Source organism: Amphiprion ocellaris, chromosome 12, assembly GCF_022539595.1.
Source record: "Amphiprion ocellaris isolate individual 3 ecotype Okinawa chromosome 12, ASM2253959v1, whole genome shotgun sequence".
NCBI classification, from domain to species: Eukaryota; Metazoa; Chordata; class Actinopteri; family Pomacentridae; genus Amphiprion; species Amphiprion ocellaris.
The window spans coordinates 35715794-35739800 of NC_072777.1; the positions used below are offsets into that span (position 1 = coordinate 35715794).

At 40.3% G+C, this 24007-nt stretch overlaps 1 protein-coding gene and 1 long non-coding RNA gene across 5 annotated transcripts in view; one reads left to right on the top strand and one right to left on the bottom strand.

Annotated features, from left to right (window-relative positions):
- Positions 1-24007, top strand: part of kif26bb (kinesin family member 26Bb) — a 38196-nt gene that overhangs the window by 7589 nt on the left and 6600 nt on the right. For 2 of the 4 annotated variants that reach the window (XR_004846999.2, XM_023266006.3), the window contains exons 4-13: positions 2541-2662; positions 3556-3727; positions 7233-7442; positions 9182-9275; positions 11967-12238; positions 13522-13699; positions 13855-13993; positions 14896-15055; positions 17116-20155; positions 23824-23993. Coding sequence is in view for 3 of the 4 variants with exons in the window: in XM_023266006.3 (XP_023121774.2) it covers positions 2541-2662; positions 3556-3727; positions 7233-7442; positions 9182-9275; positions 11967-12238; positions 13522-13699; positions 13855-13993; positions 14896-15055; positions 17116-20155; positions 23824-23993 (4557 nt within the window). In the remaining variant the exon portion in view is untranslated. The remainder of the gene's footprint in view (positions 1-2540; positions 2663-3555; positions 3728-7232; positions 7443-9181; positions 9276-11966; positions 12239-13521; positions 13700-13854; positions 13994-14895; positions 15056-17115; positions 20156-23823; positions 23994-24007) is intronic. The other 2 variants (XM_035946310.2, XM_035946311.2) reach the window with 2 other exon arrangements.
- LOC129350187 (uncharacterized) overlaps positions 1-24007 on the bottom strand; it is a 66909-nt gene that overhangs the window by 7098 nt on the left and 35804 nt on the right. Inside the window, exons 5-6 of the long non-coding RNA XR_008603511.1 lie at positions 23832-23923; positions 11940-12225 (exon numbers count right to left, since the gene is read on the bottom strand). This is a non-coding gene — a long non-coding RNA (uncharacterized LOC129350187). The remainder of the gene's footprint in view (positions 1-11939; positions 12226-23831; positions 23924-24007) is intronic.

Genomic DNA, 24007 nt, shown 5'->3' on the forward strand with positions numbered 1-24007 from the left:
CACTTTGTATTGAATTTGGGGCAAGTTTACATTCAGATAAATCCATTATGTCCAATACTGCTGCATTTGCCAAACACATTAAAGTTTGTCTTCGTCTTAAAAGCTTTTCCACTGCCCAGTAATGTGAGCATCATCATCTAGATTGAAATAGCATCTTAATCTTACATATTGAATACCAGGATGAAATTAAAAAGTAATGGCAATGCTTCCATGTTTCCTACACCATCATTTCATTGTTTTTTTCCTGAGATGTGCAGCTTTACCCTCAGTTTTCTATTATTATATCATGTATGTAGATGTTGTACTTAGGTAAAAGTACTCTATTACAAGTAGAAAGTAAAGCATTTATATTTACATGTAAGTAAAAGTTAAAAAAAGCTAAAATATTAGCATCAAAATATATTTAAAGTCCCAAAAATAAAAGCTCTCTTTGTTCAGAATTGTTTATTTCAGTATAATGTTTATTTTAAAGGTGATTAAACTACTTAGTAGCTCATGAATTTCCCCTTAAGGATCAATAATGTTTGATTTTAATGTATAATGTCACACCATGATTAATTTATTGATTATATTTTGGAAAGTTACCAGTAACTTTAACTTTCAGATAAATATAGTGGTGTAAAAAAGTAGAATATTTGCCTGTGAAATGTAGTAGTAAAGAAGAATAAAGTAGAAGAGAGTAGATGTAGTTCAGTAAAGTTAAAATAACTAACAGTTGTACTCGATCACGGGGCTTGTGTAAATGTATTCAGTAGTTTTGCACCACTTGCAGCCATCTTCCATTTATTTAACAACCTTTTAACGGGATCCTGATTTTAAACATGCATTTAAATGTAACTCGTGGATCTGGAAATGAGATGTTTGCTTTTTTCTGAAATCAAGCGCACATTGTCTAAAAAATTACTAATAATTTTGGTGTCTTTTCTACCACTATAAAGTAGAATAATAACTGTGTGTCCATGGTGTCTACAGCTGTCCACAAGAGAGCATAATCAGGGCTTAAGTGAGCCGGGTGGGGCTTAATGAATGCTCATCTGGACTGAAAGAGTCTTGAGAGATTCTTGCCCTTATTGTAGCTATTACTGATAATCGATTTGCCTCATTTAATGTAACAGCAACAATCCAGCATCTTATTCAAATGAAACCATCCTGTGTGGCACAAGACTGTATAAGAAATGAGCCAGGAGGGTCCAGTTTGAGAGCAGATCAATACGGGTTTAATGTGGCCGAGGTGACATAAAGACAACTGGGAGAGAAAGAGTGAGGAGAAGGGAGAAGCGAGGGGGGAATTAGTGTGCAGATGGGAAGCAGGAGGAAAGGATGGAGGGTGGGGAAAGAGAGGAAAACGAGAATCAAAGAGAATATGAGAGCAAACAGAGAGAAAATAGAGGTTATTACAGAAGATATGAGTCACAAAGAAGAGAACATAAGAGGCAGGGAAGTATGTAAACATCTTCCGCATTACCTTCTACTGCACATCTCCTCTGGCACTAATTGGCACTTTATGGTTGGATGCTATTAAAGAAAACCAACTTGACGTTGTTATTTCGCCTTAAGAACGGGGCTGAGACGCTGACGAGACCTGGAGCCTGAGAGCCGAACACAAAGATGTGGGCTCCAAGGCCTGCAGCGAGCCTTGGTGACTTCATGCTGAGCTGCAAAAGACTCATGCTGAACAGCTCACACACGCACACGCACGCACGCACACACACACACACACACACACACACACACACACGCACACACACACACACACGCACGCACACACACACACACACACACACACACACACGCACACACGCACACACACACGCACGCACACACACACGCACGCACGTACACACACACACACACACGCACGCACACACGCACGCACACACGCACACACACACGCACACACGCACACACACACGCACACACACACGCACGCACGTACACACACACGCACGCACACGCACACACACACACGCACGCACGTACACACACACGCACGCACACGCACACACACGCACGCACGCACACGCACACACACACACACACGCACACGCACGCACACACACACACACACACACACACACACACGCACGCACGTACACACACACACACACGCACGCACACGCATACACACACACACACACACACACAGTTATGAATGCGCGCCAAACACACACTTTGGAGCTGCGTAAGCGTTGGGATATCTTTACATAAGGGTGCTTGACTGACGATGTGTGTCTACGTGCATCGACAGCAGTGTGTTCACTGCTCCTCTTCAGCTCTTGAGTCATACTCTAAACTCAGACAGCAGTCACTACATCCTTCACAAGCTATTCCTCACACTCCAAACGCAGCTCGCTCCATCCGTGATGTGACTAATGGTGTATGCTTAACCCAGTGTCCTCTCGGTGTGGATGTCCTACTTACACACACACAGCCCATGTTCCTCCCCACAGTAATTCCCGTGATAATAGCCCCTTATGGAGTGGGTGCTGGAGTACAATTACAGATTTGGATTTTTATAATGAGCTTTCCCTCCCCGGCAGGCTGCAGATGATGCCACTCTGAGCTGTGGTGATGCCGGGACTGTGCAGACGAACTCAAAGATCCCTCACATCTCCAGAGTGGTCAACATTGCCAACACTGCTGCTATGTCCTTTCTGGCCAGGTATGTATGGACTCCTACAGACGTGTGACGAATGAAAGGAAAAACCTGAACCCTTGATGCATATAATGCAGGGATTAGGTGTTGGGGGTATTTTACTGGGAATGTTTGGCTCCAAATGTCCCCTTAGAGGAGGGGTCACTGCAAATCAATGTAAAGCAGTACTGAATGACAAAACATTTTTATCCTAGAATGACAACGCCTCCATCCATGAAACATGAGGGGTCACTGAAATGATGTGAATCAAGTACAAGCTGTTCACAGTCACCACATCTCAACTCAGTTGAACATCCACTGGACCAATGTATGGACCAATATGTTAGACAAACCTTGATCAAAACACCAAATGAGGGAATATCCTTTGGAAAAATGTTGTTCTTTCCCGTCCAGTAGATTTCCAGAGCCTTGGAGAATCAATGCCATTGTGCACCAAAGCTGTTTTGGTGCTCCAAAGCCTTACAAAGACACTTAAAGACATGAACATTTTTATTCTAGAATGACAATGCCTCCATCCATAAGACACAAGGTTGATGAAAATGATGTGAATCAAGTGCTATGATGCTCACAATCACCAGGTCTCAACCCAACTGCATCTCTATGACAAATTTAGACAAACCATCATCAAAACACCAATTAATGGAATATCCTTTGGAAAAATGTTGTTCTTTCCCTCCAGTAGAGTTCCAGAGACTTGGAGAATCAATGCCATCAAGGCCTGAAGCTGTTCTGGTGGCACATGGTGGTCCAACACCTTACTAAGACATTTCATGGTTTTTCCTTGCATTTATCAACCTTCTATGTATGACGAAAGTTAACTGTAATTGTATAAAAATGGTCTTTTCTGGCTACACCAAAGGTTTCAGTAACATGACATCCCATCTCCCTCCTCCCTGTAGGGCAGCTGAGAAGCTCAGCTTGACGCTGAGGAAGAAGGGCCAGGCTTCTGATCCAGCTCCCTCTCACTTGTCCACCTGCTTCAGGGAGATCATCCAGAAAAACCCTCCACCCGTCCCCTCCTGCCTGCTTCAAGCTGCCACCAGAACCAAAGACTCACCCAGCGTTGGCAAGGTGGATGTCAAATTCTCTCACATAGAGATGCTGGTTTTTCCATTTTACAGTGGAACACAAATTTCACAAATTGAAAATTCCAATATTTCCTTGAACGTTTCCCTTGTAAATATTTTCAAAAAATGAGTAAAAACCTTTCAAAAAAATCCTAAAAATATCTAAAGTGATTCTATATAAATCAGTAAAACTTCTGATATTTGATTTAAGAACACTCACATAAAAATCAACCAAAATCCAGCAAATTTTGCTGGATTTTGGTTGATTTTTATGTGAATGTTCTTAAAGAAAATATTAGAAGTTTTACTGATATATATGGAATCACTTCAGATATTTTTAGGATTTTTTGGGAAGATTTTTGTTAATTTTTTTGAAAATATTTACAAGAATTTTCTTGCCAAATTTAGGGGATTTTTAAAAAAAATAAAACTTTTAAGGGAAACTTTTAAGATATTATTGGAATTTTCTTCCTGAAGGTTTTGCAAATTTTCAGAAATTTTTGGATTTTTTTCAGACAAGGAAACTATATTTTTTGGTGGCCATAAATGAAGATAACAGGAGGGTTAAAATAGTAAATCTAAACTGTGTAGAAACACAGAATATGTCAGGATAGGATCTTTGACAGGACATACTACCATCCTTTCCCACAAACACCACCTTGGAAGTGTTTCTACCACCCATGTTGCTCAGTAAAGAGATCACAGTCAATTTGGAGGAGATCTTATATCACTCCTCCTTCACGATACACTGTAATGTGGTGCTAATGTCTCCATCTTGGGCCTCCCCGCCCTCCTCCTCGCCTCCTTTGGGAGGGAATGTAGGGGGATCAATATGGCTGCCTGCCCTCCCCTCATCTCGTCTCCTAGATGGCCTCTTGGGTTTGGTCTAGAGTTACAGATGAAGGCTCGGATAGACCCGACCACCAGCCACACCTGCCTCAGCTCTGAGCCGTGTGCTTCTGCGTGCAGAAATATGCACGCCTGTGAGAGCGGAGGAGGATTTCCTCTGCTTGCAAATGAATCATTTAATCCCGGAAAATAGAGTTTGACACATGTTCAATAGGGTTAGGGAGCAACTTCTTGCATAAAGGTATTAAAATTATGAGGAGAGGAGGGTTAAAATCCTTCACAGACTCCGGGAAGTTATCGTGTGGCAGATGGAATATGGCTTTCAGGTTTTCAGATTCAATCAATACGGGATGATGTCATCGTGGTGTACTGCAGCGCTGCACAATTTCAAGAAAACCACAGTCGATTGGGTGTCATGGTGAAGCTCAGAATCCTGCAGACCTAAATTCTGGATGGAAATAATTTCATTATTGGCTTATAAACCTTATTATTGTGTTTGGTGAGGTGCAGGTTGGGTTGTCTTTCTGCAGACTAAGACCTGTGAGCCATGTTAATCGGTGGTCAGAGTCAGGATCTAACTTAATTTAAGACCTTAAAGCCTCTAAATCTCAGACTTTCTGAAGAGAACTAATGGAATTAATGCCACGACATGTGGAAATGCAGCAGGAGGTGTGCATCGTCATGCAGCTGTAAGTGGACAATGGAAACATGTGGTCTACTGCAGCCTGAAGAAATTAGGTTTTTGGTTCAGGTCAACCGTTTTCTTTTTGCAGGAGTTTTAAGTTCTTTTGTTCAGACATAAAGACATAAGGTGAAAGTAAAGATTTTATTTTCCCCTTATGTCTGAACAAAAGAACTAAATAAATAAAATCTTTATTTTCACCTTATGTCTGAACAAAAGAACTTAAAACTCCTGCATTAGTAAGAAGACATGATGAACATTTTTGAGCTATTTTTCTGTTTGACCGTCGGCTCATTAAAGTTTAACAAATGAGTTATGAAGCAAAAGGACAGATCACCAAAATGTTGAAGTGATGGTAGTTGTTTGAAACGGCATCATTAGCTCACCATCCTAAAAGTCAACCTTAATCCTTTATGACGCTTACCACTTTGTTCTGCCGAGGTTCTCTCAATGTTTGTCACCATCTACAATGAATAAAACAGTTCCTCAGCCTCCCTCTGCTGAGCAGCAGCAGCTCAGAGCTCAGGTCGGACTATCTCTGCGCTCTTTAGCTTGTTATATTTGATGCCAGACTCCAGAGCTAAACCCCCTGTTCTGGTAAACACAAAGTCTGAAGCCGCTACTCTTTAAAAATTAACATATAAATAGAAGTAACACCCCAAACTTTTCTCGACACGGTGTTCACAGATTCCAGGATGCAAGGGGTAAAACTTGCTGAATTTGATATGAGGATATTTTTATACCTTGCCGTTCTGAAACTCATTGTTTTTTCATAAGTTTCCTTTTGCTGCTGGGATTTATTTTCAAAAGTTAAAGCTACATTTTTGCTTCTGGCATTCTGAGATGAAGGGGTCACGAATCAGTTACATACGTGATGCTCAGGAAGAGTGCAGCACCTGTAGTCGTACATGTATTTAATAAGTCATGGAGTCTCAGAGGGGTTCAAAGTGTTTGGCCTTTTCAGAAATGTATATGTACACAGTATGTACACTCGACTAAATGAAAAAGTTCTGCTCAATCTTCCTTCAACAACTCCTGTAAAAGGCATTTAGTGAACTCCCTCCACCTGTAGCTGTCCACTGGAGGACTTTACATTAGACTGGTGCAGTGGTATGCTAGCACAATGCTAGGAACAGGAGTGCATGTTTTCTAACTGGGACAGAGCTGACCAGTTTTTCTTTAGATAATACATGAATGCTATACAACAGAAGTGAGTACACCCTTGTGCAAAGTCACCTAAATGTCAACTGATTCAATGGCAACATACTTGTTGAATTTTGGCAGTAAGCTTTGGATCATTATCATGCTGGAATATTCCTTTTTTACTAATCTTCTACAGACTTTGAGTCATCTTTATCAGCCAGTATTTTAGTACAATCACAGATATTCACAGTGCTATCTATAAAGCTCATCTCCCCAACACATTTTGCACTCAAGTGACCCAACATCACAACACTCCCACCTCGATGCTTCACTGTCAGGACTTTGCATTCACTGTGGTCATCCTGGCCATGCTAACGCCAAACAAGCTGGACCATCTGAACGAAACACATCTGTCTTGCTCTCAAGAATTTGCTCTCAACGTCCATTAGGCTCTTTTGTCCTTTAGCAAAGTTTCATCTTACAGTCTAACAAAATCCATGTTTAATTAAAGCTGCTCAACAACCAGCCACCAGCTCTGTAAACTTGTATTTGCCACACTGGTGCTTTGAGCTAAATGCTAACATCAGCATGCAACCAGGCTCTCAATGACAATGCTAACATGCTGACACTTTGTTAGGTATTTTCAAATGTGACCAACTACAGCTGAGGCTGACGGGAGTTTTGTTTTGGTCATAAATCAAACATCACAGATCAAGGTTTAAAGTATTCGGCTATAGTTTGTCCTCTGAGGACATTAATGTAAATGTGACTAGTTTCTAATATACTGTAAGTAAATGTCAACATGGTTCTCTTTTCCATTTCCTTTGGTTTACAGGTCAAAGTCGTGCTGAGGGTGAACCCAATGCTGTCGCAGGGCCAAAGCCAACCACCTGTTCTCTGGATCGACCTGTCCAAGAAGAGAGTCACCATCATGGAACCAGTCACCAGAAGCCAACCGTTCACCACCATGACGCTGGGCAGGGACAGCAAGAGTCTCCTGAAGACCTTCAACTTCGACGCTGCCTATTCCCAAGAGTCAAGCCAGGTTTGGTTCCTTCTGAACATAATTCAACCCTCTGAACCACGAAACCTGCCAGCTGGTATGAGAGACATACTGCCTAGTTACTAGCTAGCTAGTTATTAGTTATCTAATATTAAAAACATTTTTCTATTCAATGAGAAAGTCATATGAGCCTCAAAGTGTTTTTTAAACTTGAAACCTATTTTATTGGATTCCTTGACCCCCAAAATTTACACTTTGACACCAAATTCGTTATTATACTGATAACAGAAGCAAAGATATGGGCTCTAGAGTATTTTCGGTGCAATGATGGGCATTTTTGAAAAAAATTCCAATGCAAAATGTAATCTCACTTGTGTCTTAGGATAAATTTGTTTCTATGACCGTAAGGTACTTCCACACCAAAGGACACCTTAAGTCAAAGGCCTTCTTTTTGGGCTTAACCTCCCTACTAAGTGTGTATTTTTCCAATATCAGTAATGATTGTGGAAACCTGGGAAAACTACAAGTACATGTTGATTCAGTTTTTTCTGAACTTTTTAAAAATAAATAATCAAAGAAAGAGATTTTTTTCTTTATGGCATTATAAATATGCTATACTGCACAAAAGATATCTTTGAGCTTTTGACTTGCTGTTTTTATGGAGGTGCAGGACTTTATATTGCAGTGAGATGTGACAGAGCAGAATAATGGGGTTTGGAGGGCTAATATGATTTCACATGTTTCTATTTGTGCCCTTGATACCAATCTGTCTCAATGAACGTGTTTTACACCGACAGATACGTGACGGTGTAGCATTAGTCTGGTGCTTCGTGTGTTTTCTCATGTATTTAACCCTCGTGTCGTCCTGCGGGTCAAAATTGACTCGTTTTAAAGTTTGAAAATGTGGAAAAAAATAATGATTTTCACAGTGAAACTTCTGATGTCCACATTTTCAACATTTTTGGGAATGTTTTGGTGGAAAAAAAGAAATGTTAAAAATGTTTCTTAAGAACATTCACAAAAAATCAACCAAAATCCAGCGAATTTCACTGGATTTTGGTTGATTTTTATGTGAATGTTCTTTAAGAAAATATTAGTAAAGTTTCACTGATATATATATGGAATCACTTTAGATATTTTTAGGATATTTTTGGAAGATTTTTACTCATTTTTGGAAAATATTTACAAGAATTTTCTTGCCAATTTGGGGGACTTTTTAAAGAAAAAACTTCTGCAAATGTTCAGAAATTTGGGGATTTTTTTTGCTGAATTTTGGGATTTTTTTCACACACGGAAACAATATTTTTTGGTACCTGTAAATGAGGACAACAGGAGGGTTAAAATGAGCCCACAGTGAGATGTGACAGAGCAGAATAATGGGGTTTGGAGGGCTAATATGATTTCACATGTTTCTATTTGTGCCCTTGATACCAATCTGTCTCAATGAACAGATATGTGATGGTGTGGCATTAGTCTGGTGCTTTGTATATTTTCTCATGAATTAAGTGCATATTTTGCCCGTCTGTATGCTTCCAAACCATGATCGGTTCACTCTCTCTCTGTCTGATGACCTGAAAACTGAGAGGGCCTGGACGGCCACCGCAATTACACAGTCCATCAATTAGATTCAACTTTTCTCCGAGCTCTGCTTACAGTGAAAGCCCAGGGGAATGTACAGAATCAGCATGCGTCCCTCCGCTGCTTCGCCTCTGTCCATGTACTGGATGCACTTGTTGGGATGAATCATAAGACGCTGGCTGTCCTTTGTTCTGTCCGTCCAGGCCGAGGTGGGTGCCGGTGTCCTGGCTGACGTCATCCGCTGTGTGCTGAGCGGCAGCGATGGATGCGTCCTGGGTCTGGGATGTGCTGATGTGGGTGAGTAATGGGACGCTGGAAGAGGCCACAGGTTCAGATCTCAGGATGGGAGTGGGGCTCTTTTATCTCTGTTCGGGGCCCCTCCTCCTCCTCCTGCCACTCCTTTGTCCCAGTCCTGCCATCATTCGCCCTCTTCTTTATCATTTAAACTCCATTTTCTCTCTCTGTCCTTGGAGCGGTCTTAATCCACATCTCCTTTCTCTCCCATTCCATTTATCTCCTCAGCTTTTTTTTTTGTACAGTAGTGACAGTAAAGTGTTGCCGTTTTATCCTCTTCCTCCTCCGTCATTCATCTCTCACCTGTTACCCCACAAATAAAAGCCTATTCATCAATTATAAAACACGTGTGCTTTTCTAAAAGCTTCCTATTGCCTGAAATATCGACATACGGCACAAAAAGACACAAATATTTTATTGTATGTTGCTGTAGCGCTGAGCTCAGAGGGGACTGTAAACAAAGTGGACTGTAATATGTTGCTATTAGAGAGATGGAACCCTGCACTTAGCGCTGCTGGAGGGCTTTAATAGATCTGTGGTGCACACACACACACACACACACACACACACACACACACACACACACACACACACACACACACACACACACACACACACACACACACACACACACACACACACTAAGGACAGGGTCTCCTTGGAGCTGCTTTTTCACATGACGCCATCCTCCGTAAATCTGATTGAATTAGTTGGCCGATGCAGACTCCATGTGGCCCACAGCCAGCAGGACATCAATCTCTTCCACAGAATACTGTTCACTCTGAATAACGGCAGGCAGCTCGGCCTTTAATTGGAGTAAACCAATTCTCTTATCCTCATTCAATTAGAGTTTGGATAAGACCAAGAGAAGGTAAAACAGGCCCATAACTCAAAATGAATGTGGGGCAGAAGGGCAGTAGGAGACACAACATGGCACCGGTCCATAAAGACATCATTTGTGCTCTGCTGGCAGGTTACGTTTGTGGTTTGTTCTTGTATTTCCATATTTCAAGACTGCCTTACAAATATGCATTCTTCTATATCTATGTGAATGTGTGTGGAAAACAGATTTTTTTTTTGTAAATGTTTGTTTTCACCTCATATGAAATGATCATATCTACGTGCACTGCTAACTACTACTGGGAGGTTCACTCCATGCCTCAGAGGCTCAACCACAACTATGCAGACAAATTCAAGAGCACCAACCCTGACTGACTGATGACCTGTTGTGTTTTCTAGAACAAGGGATCCCAAACTTTTCAGCTTTGAGCTCCAAAATATCAGCAACTGAGTCACGCAACCTCAACTGTCACCTAAGGCAGCTAAATTTACCAACATTGAAGACATAACTTTACTTACAGACCAGAAATGCACAATCAGAAACAAGTGTCTACCATCTGCATCGTATAGTGTCTAGTGCCTGACTCTGGTTCTACCTGGGCTGCAGCATCCTGCATGTCAGCAGCCTGTTGTTGTCTTTCTCTTTGTGTGTCATTTGAAAAAAGTTGGACTTTAAGGTGGTTCTTTTATAGTCGCTGGTTAAAGGAGTGTCTTTGTCACGATATCTGATCATTTAAAGCCACACTTGACAGGATGTGGAGCAACTCAGTGGTCGAGGATTTTCCACCAGTTGAGCACAGTCATAAACAGTTTGCTAAATTAAACCCTCTTCTAACTGTAACAATAATAAGAAGAAAAGCATTCAGAGAGCGCAGTCCTCCTCCAAGACTGCTCATTCTCCCATATGTCAGAAATGCAGAATTTGTTTATTAGTTATTGATGATCAGAAATCACGGCAACATATAATGTGTCCATTTAATGTAGATGTACCCACAAACTAAATGACCTTGCACTGAACACAGGTGTGTGTTCTGCATGTGTACGTTATGTATGGATATCGAATCACGTGACCTAAATATGTAGCGGAATTGATGGGACTCAGAAACACCTCCACAATTTAATCAGTTGTTCCTTGGATCATTTCTGACAGATAAGTCCTGATAAGTCCTCAGTGGTGGATTTGTGGATTTTGTTGATATTTATCTCATGACCCACTGGGGTGTAGACCCCCATGTGAATGACAAAGTTGGAGGAAAAATATTCCCACGCTAAATATCTGCAGGTCCTACAGATGTTACCTCGCTCCACCTTAAATCCTGCACTATACGATGAACTCTTGATTTATCACTAGTTAACTTCTGCATTATCTTTTTCTTTTGCTCATGTGATCTCAAAGATGGGACTTTTTAATTTGTTTCATATCTCAACTCACCCATAATATTGCAGATTAAGAATCAACAGCATAACGAGAAAAAAAGCATTTATCTTCATTCAAATTTTAATATGTGAATAAATGTGCTAAAAGTGGGTTGAAGGGCAATTTAGAAATAAAAAAAATTATATATCAAGCCGCAATATCGTAATTATCCTTTTAAATTAAAGTATAAATTTTTAGAGAAATCAGACGTGATCAAGCAGACATGATTTGAGACGGAATAACCCAACTTCTAAATGTTCACATTTGTACTTAAAAGCATCACACAGAATAACTACAGTCTGGTTTACCATGTTGGGCTGTTTATAGAACTAAAATAGGTCCCATGCATTGATACTGTTCATCTGTGTGCATGTGTTTGTAATATAATATTATATATGGAGGGTACATACATCTCTGTGCTCTGTTTCCTCCACTAGGCTCCTGGTCCAGCATGGTGGGCAGCAGTGAGAACATCCAGAAGCTCGGGCTCATTCCTTGTGCCATCTCCTGGCTGTACAGCGGCATCGAGCGGCGCCGGGAGAAGACCTGGACCGACCTGACGGTGTCGGTGTCGGCCGTAGAGCTGTGCTGCGGGGAGGAGGACACGCTGAGGGACCTGCTGGGGGAGGTCGTCCCATCATCAGGCGGCATCCAGGACAGCCCGAAGGCTCGGATTAGACTCCAGGAGGACCCGGTCTACGGGGTGCAGGTAGGAGGACAGAGGGGGGTTAAAATCACACAGTGGTTCAGTGACCTACACTGATCAGAATTAAAATCTGGTGAGTTATTGTTTGTCAGAAATATGAACAGTCTAGTCCAGTGATGTCAAACTCATTTCAGTCCAGGTTCCACATTCAGTCCAATCTGAACTCAAGTGTTCTGGAGCAGTAAAAGCACAGCATAATAACCTATAAATAACTCCACATTTTCCCCTTGTTTTAGTGCAAAAAAATGTTCACATTTATGGAATTATATTTCTACAAAACATCATGAACAACCTGAAATTTCTTAAGAAAAATAAATAATTTCAGCAACATTCAGCCTCAGTTTATCATTTCCACATTACAACTTCCAGATCACAGAGTGTCTACAAAGGAACACAACATTTAGTCACAGCTATCTGGAACTGAACCAGAGAGGATTTTACTTTATGATCAATATGACAAAAGTCAGACGCAAAAAAACTACAAAAATAAAACTAAATATTACAAAAATGAGATACAAAACAACAAAAAAGAGACAAAAAAATTAGACAAAAAGTTACAAAGCAACAAAAAATGAACAAAAATGAGACAAAGAATTACATGAATGACAAACAAGACAAAAAAATGACAAAAGCAAAAAACAAAATGATAAAAAAGTAGACAAACACAAGCGAGACAAAAAACAACACAAAACGATACATAAAAAATTAATAAAAAGAAACACAAAATAACAAAAACAAAACAAAAACACAAGCGAGACAAAAAAGGAAACACAAAACAACAAAAAAATTACACAAACAACAAAAGTCAGACAAAAAAGACAAAAACATTCAACAAAAACAAGACAAATTATTACAAAAATAAGACACAAAATGACAAAAAATGAGACGAAACAAAAAACAGACAAAAAATTAGACAAAAAAGTTACAAAGTGACAAAAAATGAAGAAACAACACAAGCGAGACAAAAAACAAAACAACAAAAACGATTCACAAAACAAAAAATAAAGCAAAAACGCAAAATGACAAAAATCTGACAAAAAACACAAGCAAGACAAAAAAAACCACAAAACAACAAAACAATGATACAAAATCAGACAAAAAAAGACAAAAAACAACAAAAACAAGACAAAATATTACAAAAACGAGACACAAAACGACAAAAGAACAATCAGAAGTTTCACTGTGAAAATATATATTTTTTCCACATTTTCAAACTTTAAAACGGGTCAGTTGTGACCCACAGGATGTCACGAGGGTTAAGAGTTTGTCTTCTTTCCTTGTTCCAGCTACGGAACCACAACCGAGTGAAGGCCCCGACGGCTGAACGGGCAGCTTCCCTCCTGGATGCAGCCATCGCAGCCCGTCGACACAGCGATTTTGTCACCTACTTGTCCCACAGCTCCATAATGTTCTTCACTCTTCACATCCAGCCTCCTCGGACAGAAAGCAGCACCATCGGGAAAGGTTGGAATGAAACTTTCAGCTATCAGCTTCTGCCCTGGTCAAATAACAAGTTTCACCACAGTTACTACAAACAATCACTGCTTCTATAATTCACTGTAAATTCCTGTTCTTTTTGCATTTGCACGCTCCTCTGCTCTCTGATTTTTCATCTCCAGGTTCACGTGGCTCCACTAAGTTGACCATGATAGATGTGTGCAGTGGAATGAGAGGGATTAACAAAAATAAACCTCCTCATGCTGAACTGGGTCCGATAGTCGTGTCTCTCCTGAGTGGACATAAAACCTCCTCCAGCAAGTAAGAATAACTCCAACATGACATAAACAGCTGGCACAGAGTTTGTCAGTGACTTCAGGTTTACTCTTACTGTTGTCCTTGCAACTCGATTTCTTAACCCTCCTGTTGTCCTCATTTACAGGCACCAAAAAATATTGTTTCCTTGTCTGAAAAAAATCCAAAAATTCTGCAAAAAAATTCCCCAAATTTCTGAAAATTTACAAAACTTTCAGGAAGAAAATTCCATTAATTCCTTAAAAGTTTCCCTTAAAAGTGTTTCCACATTTTCAAACTTTAAACCGGGTCAATTTTACAATGAAACTTCTGATGTCCACATTTTCAACATTTTTGTGAAATCTTTGAACATTTTTTGGTGGAAAAAAAGAAATGTTTCTTAAGAACATTCACATAAAAATCTACTAAAATTCAGTGAATTTTGCCAGATTTTGGTTGATTTTTAAAGAAAATATTAGAAGTTTTACTCGTATATATGTAATCACATTAGATATTTGTAGGATTTTTTGGGAAGATTTTTATTCATTTTTTGAAAACATTTACAATTTTTATTTATTTATTTATTTATTTTTTAAATCTTTATTTCTTGCCAAATTTGGGGATTTTTTTAAAATAAAATTTTTAAGGAGAAACTTTTAAGGAATTTTTGGAATTTTCTTCTTCTACTTTCTTGTTTTTATAAATTTGGGGAATTTTTTTTTGCTGAATTTTGGGATTTTTTTCAGACAAGGGAACAATTTTTTTGGTGCCCGTAAATGAAGGCTTCCTTCGTGTCCGGAATGTAGAGTAGTTGAGAAACAATTCAACTACAGGAGGGTTAAAGTAGTCGAGTTTTGCCCATTTATGTTGTCTAAAAACCTCCAATGAAACCACATAAGAATTTGCTTGACTGGACTGTTTCTGCACAGGGCTGGTAAGTTGGCGATGCTCCTTAGAGAGTCCTTGGGTCATGCTAACTGTCACACCGCAGTGATCGCTCAAGTCGCTGATTCACTGGTAAACCTTCAAGAGACCTTCTCCACCATCCAGCTGGCTTCTCGCATTCGCAGGACGCAGAAGAGGACAAAGGTACTGTAGATATCCAATAACTCCTTTTTACAAATTTACCACCTTCGAATGGCGTCACAGTGTTGAAGGTCTTTACGTAAATGTAATCTGACTCACCGCATACTGACTGTAGGTATTTCTGCTGTGCATTTCATGTTGCATTCTTCTCATGTCTGCATGTTACCATTTCAAAATAACCTACATGCTGAAAATGGCAAGTTTTGGCAAATATTTGGGTCATGCCATTGGTTCTGTCTGATGAATTAACCATTTTCATCACCATGCTTGCCTCCTGATTTGTGAGGGACACCATCACTGCATCCTGGGCTTAGTGCCACCTAAGTGACTGTGATTGGTTAAACAAAATACAAACAGGCCAATGTATTGTTTTCTGCCTATAGCAGAATAATAATGAGGTGAAGCCAAAGCATTTGCTGGTGCTAACATGCTACTGTGGAGATCCATCTACAGCCTGGTATTGAGTCACTTTGTGTGTTAGAGGAATGCATTTTTTTAGGGCTGTCAAAATGAATGCGTTAATGCGGATTAATCCATCATGATGATTAATCTGACTAAAAATTTTAACGCAATTACGTCTCTGGCAAGGCATTTTGGGCAGTTTATCCAACATACCGCATGTGCGCAAATGGGCAGTTGATCAGCAGTGGATATATTATATAATAACAGCTACTTTCAAAGCTGTTTTGTAACCATAAGAAAACTTTGACATTGAGGGAGGGATTTTTGACCTTTTACACTTGGTATTATCCCGGGCACATTTGTGAACATTTGAATGAGTATTTGAGAAATTTGATAGCAGTCTTTTGTATCACTTGAAGTGAGTAACATTCCACATTTGGGGTCATTACTGCAAAAACTTAAAATCTTACCAAGTCTATTTGTCTTATTTTTAGTCAAAATGTCTCATCCCACTTGATTTGAGATAAATTCTCCTAAAAAATGACATTTCAGCAGATGGAGGGACTTGTTTTAAGACAATGTGTTTTAAATATCTTGTTTAGTCAAACAATCGTGAAATTATCTTGTTTTGAGTTGAATTTTACAAGAAAACTCAAAATAAGTTTAACCCTCGTGTCGTCCAGCGGGTCAAAATTGACCCATTTCAAAGTTTGAAAATGTGGGAAAAATATATATTTTCACAGTGAAACTTCTGATGTCCACATTTTCAACATTTTTGGGAAATCTTTGAACATTTTTGGTGGAAAAAAAAGAAATATTAAAAATGTTTCTTAAGAACATTCACATAAAAATCAACCAAAATCCAGTGAATTTTGCTGAATTTTGGTTGATTTTTATGTGAATGTTCTTAAAGAAAATATTAGAAGTTTTACTGATATATATGGAATCACTGTAGATATTTTTAGGATTTTTTTTGGAAGATTTTTACTCATTTTTTGAAAATATTTACAAGAATTTTCTTGCCGAATTTGGGGGATTTTTTTTTCAAATAAACCTTTCAAGGGAAACTTTTAAGGAATTATTGGAATTTTCTTCCTGAAAGTTGTGCAAATTTTCATAAATTTGGGGATTTTTTTTGATGAATTTTTGGAATTTTTTCAGACAAGGAAACAATATTTTTTGGTGTCCATAAATGAGGACAACAGGAGGGATAAAGCATCTCAAATTAGGAGGTTACATGAAAGCAAAAATCTATTCTTGAGTGAAAAAAATTTTTTTTTTTTTTTTTTAAAAGCATATCTGGCTTATTTTACGACACCTAAGCTTGACAATCCTGGTAAAACAGAGCTGAAAACAAGTTTTCCCAGCTAATTTTAAGATCTCAATATTCTAAATATCATATCTTATTTCAAGAAATCTTACCAAGCCATTTTCACTTGTTCTATTGGCAGATTTTTTGACTTATTTCAAGGTAAAAGTTCCTTGAAATAAGTATTTTTTTTCTTGTTTTGAGAGGATCATATTTTCCAGTGATTTGAGTGTCAAAATCCAGAACGGGTCAATTTTGACCTGCAGGACGACACAAGGATTAAAACTTGCTGCACAAACTGTCTCATCAGTGCTTTAGTACTCCCTTAATAACATGGTTTCTCTCTATCCAGCAGTCCACATCATGTTCTCCATACGGGAGGAGTTTGACCAAAGAAAAGAAAGGCCCTCCATCTTTCTCCCTGCGGACTTTCCACTCCACCGATGAGGTTGATGTCGACATGCGTCCTTTCCGCCTACGTGGGGAACTAGACGAACGCTCCAGCAGCGACCAGTCCTGTGACACAGTTATCCAAATAGACTGCGATGGCTTGGTTAACTCTAAAGTAGCCCCAAGGCAGGTGCAGCCCGAGTTCGTGCCCATCATACCTTCACTGCATCCTAACAAAGCCGACTTGGACGACCCAGAGTTCACCGCTCTGCTTCAGGAGCTGCTGAGAATTCCTCAGCTGCAGGCAGAAAAGAAGACGGAGGAAACAGTTCAAGGGCATCTTGAAGCTCTTAAAGCAGAGAGGAAGCAGCCAGAGAGGGACTGTCTGAAATGCGACACATTTGCTGAACTTCAGGAGCGTTTAGGTTGCATTGATGGAAGTGAGGTCATGGATGTACTCAAGTCTTCCTCTAAAAACGCTTCTCTTAATAATACCCCAACCAAATCCCAGGTCCAGAAAGACTCAGGGAAACACGCAGAAGCATCAGAAGCACCGCAGACGTTGTTGAATCAGGGGTTAGGTTGCAGCCAGACCTCTGCAGGAGAAAAGCAAACGGATGGTGCTTTCCCTGGAGACACTTTCCAGAGAGAGGACTCAGGTCTGTACGACTGTGAGGAGTGTGGTGCAACCAGCTCCAGCGAGGAACTGCTGAATCAAACTCTCAGTCGTAACATGACCTGTCGTACTGAGCCTCCTAAGACTGGAGCTCCTAAACCAGGTGATGAGCTCTCCTCCAAGGGCTTTAATGCAGATGCTCAGGGCAGTCAGCCTTCAGGAAAACAAGGAAGTCCTGAAGCTGCTGATTGGTTCAAACCGGACAAAAGGACCTCACCAGTTGGAAAGAGCACCCCCATATCTCCTTCCTCGTCCTGCTCGGCTTCAAACACTTTAACTAAAAGTGTTATACTTGGAGATGTGCTGCATAATCACCCCAAAGAGGACATTAAGGAAATGAAAGCCACGATTACAGTGACTGTTCAACAGCCGCTGGGCCTAAAAGGTCAAGATGAACTGGTCTTCTCTATGGTGGAGGAGGTGACCATTAGTGGAGCGTATGACCGAGGGAGAACAGGCGGAAACATTATTTGTATCAGGGATGCTGCCCAGTCTCAGGCAAATACTGAAGGCTCCGCTGGCTCTCAACCAATCAGGATAATCAGCAACATCAGCGAAGAATCTGCTGCAGGTTCCTCTAACACAAACAAAAGCTCAGGTATTCAGCCTGAAGCCACAAAGGCTGGCAATGAAAAGCCCCAACATCAGTACAGGAGGGAGAAAGGGTTCCTGCCTTCATTTATAAACCACATGTTGATCGACACGGATGTGGATTGTGGTTTGGACGGTGCCAAAGAAAAAGACAGTCGTCACGAAACTGAGCTCAAAAGATATAATGTTAAATGTCCAGAAAGTAGGAAGATTCTTGAGAATAAGAACGGGAACAACACTTGTTACTCATCTAGCCGCCAGATCTCTGACAACCCGACTATCCTGGAAGATCCGGGTTTCTGCAACAAATCAGCAGAAAGCAAAATGTTTGAAAAGAAACAGGTAGACAAGCATCACCTTAGAGATGGTGAGCCTGTTTGTTCCACTCAGAGGGTCTCGGAGGGGGGAGAAATCGTTAGCAGAGATGTTGGGAATCCTCCCAGGAGAGCTGGCTTCTCACCTGGTTGCCATGAAACCACCCTGGCTTCCTCTAAAACAGGCAGTTTACCTCGAGGCTGGCAACACACCAGCTGCCTGGACGGCCACCTCGGCTGTCACGTGGCAGACGACCGCAGAGACCCAAGGGGGGTGACATCATCCAGTCCTTGTAGCCCCGGGGTAACTCTGGAGAGGAGGCAGGGCAGACAGCACTCCCTCCATATGTCCTCTCCTCGGAAACACGGAGCCGAGTTTAAACAGGAATCTAGCGTTGCTCTCAGAAAGGGTGGTGGGTCTTTGTATGAGATGTCAAGTCCAAAAATGAAACACAAGAACACAAGTGGCAACGAGGACAGCGGCAGGCTTTTCAGCGCCAAACTGGAGCAGCTGGTTAGTCGGACTAATTCACTGGGGAGAACCCCGAGGGACTTCCCAACTCTGCAGAGAGGCAGCAGCAACACTTCCATGAGCTCTAAGGGGAGCTCCAAGGGAAGCGTCGAGGCTGGGGCCTGTAAGTCAGGCCATAAAGGAAATAATGAGCGGGACTGTACCTTTCCTAGAGCCAGCAGGAGCCCCAGGAAGAATCCTCGTTCAGACCAGAGTCACCACTTCTTCCCTTCTGAAAACCATGCGGCTCATTCCGGTCGGCATTCCAAGCTCTCTGCTGTTGGGAAGCTTAAAATGGCCGGCCCCAAAGTGCGCCGCCTGTCCGCCCCCAGCATCAAGAACCTCAGCATCTCCCACAAGAACCTGCAGCAGTCCATCAACCGCAGCGCCAGCCTCTCCCCGGACAATAAGTCGGTGAGCTTTGAGCGGACGTCCTCGTTTTTCTCCTCCTCCCCTCCCAGATCTTATCACTCCATCAGCCGGACTCCGAGTCAGAGCTCCACGTGTTCGTCTACAAAATCTGCCATCCAGGGGTTCGTCAACGGTCGGATTTCTGACCTTCTCAAAGACAAACCCTCCAGTCCGACAGCAGCGGCAGTACCGGACCAAACGACGGCGCTGCCCTCCCCGTACAGCCAGGTGACGGCGCCCCGCATGCCGGACCACATGAGCGGACACGCCAGCGACACGACCAGCGTGTTGAGCGGAGACCTGCCGCCGGCCATGGGGAAGACATCGCTGTATTTTTCCAATAGGAACAGTCTGGTGAGCAGCGGCTACGACAGCATGGTGAGGGACAGCGAGGCCACGGGAAGCAGCGCCTCCGCCAGAGACTCGGTCAGCGACAGGAGCGGCTCCATGCTCAGCATAGCTCGCAGCAGCAGATCATCCCGGAGACGAGGAAACACAGGTAAAACACCTGGTTAACAGGCTTTTTAGAACATCCATCCATCATTATCTGTACAACACACAGGGAGAACATGCCAACTCCATGCAGAAAGATCCCGGGAACGCCGGGACGTGAACCGGAGGTCTTCTAGCTGCAAGGCCGATCCACTGTCCCTCCATCAACCCTCCTGTTGTCCTCATTTACTGGCACCAAACATATAGCTTCCTTGTCTGTAAAAAATTTCAAAAATTCAGCAAAAAAAATTCCCCAAATTTCAGAAAATTTGCAAAACCTTCAGGAAGAAAATTCCAATAATTCCTTAAAAGTTTTCTTTAAAAGTTTTATTTAAAAAATCCCCCAAATTTGGTAAGAAAATTCTTGGAAATATTTTCAAATAATTAGTAAAAATCTTCCAAAAAAAACTGTAAAATATCTAAAGTGATTACATATATATCAGTAAAACTTCTAATATTTTCTTTAAGAACATTCACATAAAAATACATTTTTTTGTGAATGTTCTTAAGAAACATTTTTAATATTTATTTTTTTCCCATTAAAAAATGTTCAAAGATTTCCCAAAAATTTTGAAAACGTGGACATCAGAAGTTTCACTGTGAAAATATTTTTTTCCCCACATTTTCAAACTTTAAAATGGGTCAATTTTGACCCGCAGGACGACATGAGGGTTAATAACTATATTTATACGTCACCTTTTGAAACAGACTTTACATCGTGCTTTACAGACGGGTCAAAAAAGAGAAGAAAGGTCAGTTCAAACAGAAAGACCAGAGAATTAAACACGGTAAAACACTTACAAAATGAATCAACACCAGATAAAATAATAAAAGAACCAAAAATCCCACATCCGAGTAAAACAAAACAAAAAAAAAAACAGCAGGTAGAAAAAAAGAAAATAGAAGGTAAAACCATAAAGACAAGAATAGAAGCAGTAATAATAATAATACTAGTAATAGTAAATAAATAAACAAATATGTAAGCAAGTAAATAATAAAAGGTAAAAGCAGTTAGAAATAGACAAAAATATGTAGATATTGCTTAAAGCAAACTAAATAGTAATAAAAGAATCATTTTTTGTATAGGACCTTTTAGAAAACAAGGTTACGAAGCGCTATACAATAAAACACGTCAAATTAGACAGATTTACTAAATAACATCGCAAACATGCAGCCTAGCAAAACTAAACATTGTTTTTGTGACATTTAACCTGTGGTTTTACACGAGTAATTTACATATTAGGTTTAAAAGGCTACAAAATTGATATAAAAAACTACATATAAAAGGCTGAGACCCTACAGTGTTATTGATTATGTAGATTAACCTAACTGATGTAAAACTATAGCTAGACAAGAGAGCGATTTGAAATCCACCATGAATCCACTCCTCTGCTTGGATAAGGGGAACTATTTTTATGAATTACAGGTATCCCAGTCTTACTAAACCACATACTGAAGGTCTGATCTGGATGAAAACTGAATTATGCAATTTAATCTGATTTCTGAAGCCTTGTTTTCTTTTGAACAAACCATTTCCAAGATTTTATCGAATTCAACCAACAGGAGGGTTAATTGCACGTACCTGTATTGACCCAGATTCGATAGACTATATTGGTCTTTATTCTCGTACAAAATTAGATTTCAATTCATATTTAAAAAAAAATAAAATGAAATCCAATTTTGATGGAAATTTGAATCCAGTGTTAAAGTGAAGTTTTTGCATAAATAGATAAACAAATAACGAGACACTACAGTATGTGATGTCTACACTGGAAGAATTCTGCTTAAATTAGCCCCTTCTCAACACACTCTACCAGCACCAACAACAAACCTCTGACACCATCCTTACATGAATGACGGTCCCAGCTTGATGTTTCTGGCCTGTAACGGACCACATAACATATTAATGTGACATTAATTAGAGATGACACACATCTGTAGAATGCAGTCAGACCCAGTGTCCTGACTGGCATTAAAAGCCTGATTCAGTCTGCAGGAGCATCATTAACACATGAACACTCAGTAATGCAGAGACTTAATGTGAATGTTTGTCTGATACAGTCGGTTATACAGACGGGTGTGTGGATATGAACTGTCCTTCTAATGGAATCTCATACTGAGAAACCTCTGGAAGTGTTTTAGCTGGTTAATATTGTGTTACTGCTGCTAATGGAGCGATAAAAACAGAAAAAACGGCTTGTTATTGATGAGGTTATGGATTTAAAGTCCCTCAGAATAACCTGCAGCTAACTGGGTGATTAAATTCTATCTGTAGTTATCTTAAGGTCATAAAGCACAAATATAGAGCTACTATTTATATTCTCTGAGTCAGCCCAGAAACAGTGGCAGAAATCACATCTATTGTCTTGAATCTCATGAATAATGTCAAAGCTGAGCAAGCTGCATTCATCCCGAGGCTAATATTTAGCTTCAGTTTCCCAGGAGTAAACACAGCCTCTGAATTAGAGGTGAAGGAGACACAAACCTTCAGTTATCATGGATTTATTCTCACTGTAGCTTTGACTATATGACTCTATATTCAGCAGATGATCCAGCAACGACATTTCAAGTTTAATCCTAGTGCAAATTTTTTATTAAATTAGTTTTTTATTCATTTTATTTTGTAAGGAGTTCCAGTCATTAGCTGCTGCAAAGTCAAAGGAGCTACGGCCACAAATAGTAGAAGTACTGGAGATGGTGAGCTTCATGTATTCACTAGACCTAGTGTGATATGAGTTATACGCGAGGTGAAGAAGACAGGACAGGTAGGGAGGTGTTTGGTCCAGAATTGACTTCTAAACTAAATGAAACCAGTGGTGAAGCTGTCGGTATGAGAAAGGGACACCACCAGTTTATAGAGATCACAGTGATGAGTGTGGAAGGGTGGGTTAGTGGGAAAAGCAGATGGCTGAGTGATAAAGAGTGTCCAGGTTTTAACACATCATGCCTCATTTTATTGTGATGCCCCATTGGATGTATTCTCAGATGCAACAAGGCTTTCAGATCAGAAAACTACTTCAACTTAAGTTATGGAAAAAATGCCTTTTTTTTCAAATCTGTGAAACCCACTGTTGCAAAAATAAAACATCAGTTTTATTTTGTTAAATTATTACTTTCTTTTATACAGAAAAAGTTGAGCAAAAAAAAGCAAAAATTACACACACACACACACACACACACACACACACACACACACACACACACACACACACACACACACACACACACACACACACACATATATATACACATATAAAATTTATTTATTTATTTTTTGCTAAACTTTGGTGTATATATAATTATTTTTTGTTTGTTTTATTTATTTATTTTTTGGCTAATTTTTTTCCCCATATTTGGTTCTTACAGGGTTAATTGTCTCAAACAACAGTTCCCTCCCTCCCTCCCTCTGAGTCAATGTAAATGTCGGCAAAATCCAGGCATTATTTTATCAGAGTTCACGATAGGAAAAAAAAAAACAATAATGATACTGACCGATGTTACATTTTTATCCCAATATCGGTCCGATAATATCGGAGGGCCGATATTATCGGACACCCCTAATTAAAATTCAACAAAAATGTAATCCTGCATTAAATACTGTTTGATTTGTGGTCTTTTTTTGACTTGAATAACTCAGAAAGTGTCATAAAGGAAACACTGCTGTGTTTCCACCAGGTACTCACCAGCGCCGTCTTTCCCATGATGCTCCTCCGACCCTGAAGCGCTCCACCAGCGGCCTGAGGTCCCGCTGGATGGATCGAGGAATCCCAGAAGCCTACGAGATCAAAGTCTATGAGATCGACAACATGCAGAGGATGCAGAAAAGAGCAGGTGCTGGCAAACAGGTGCTGCATTTATT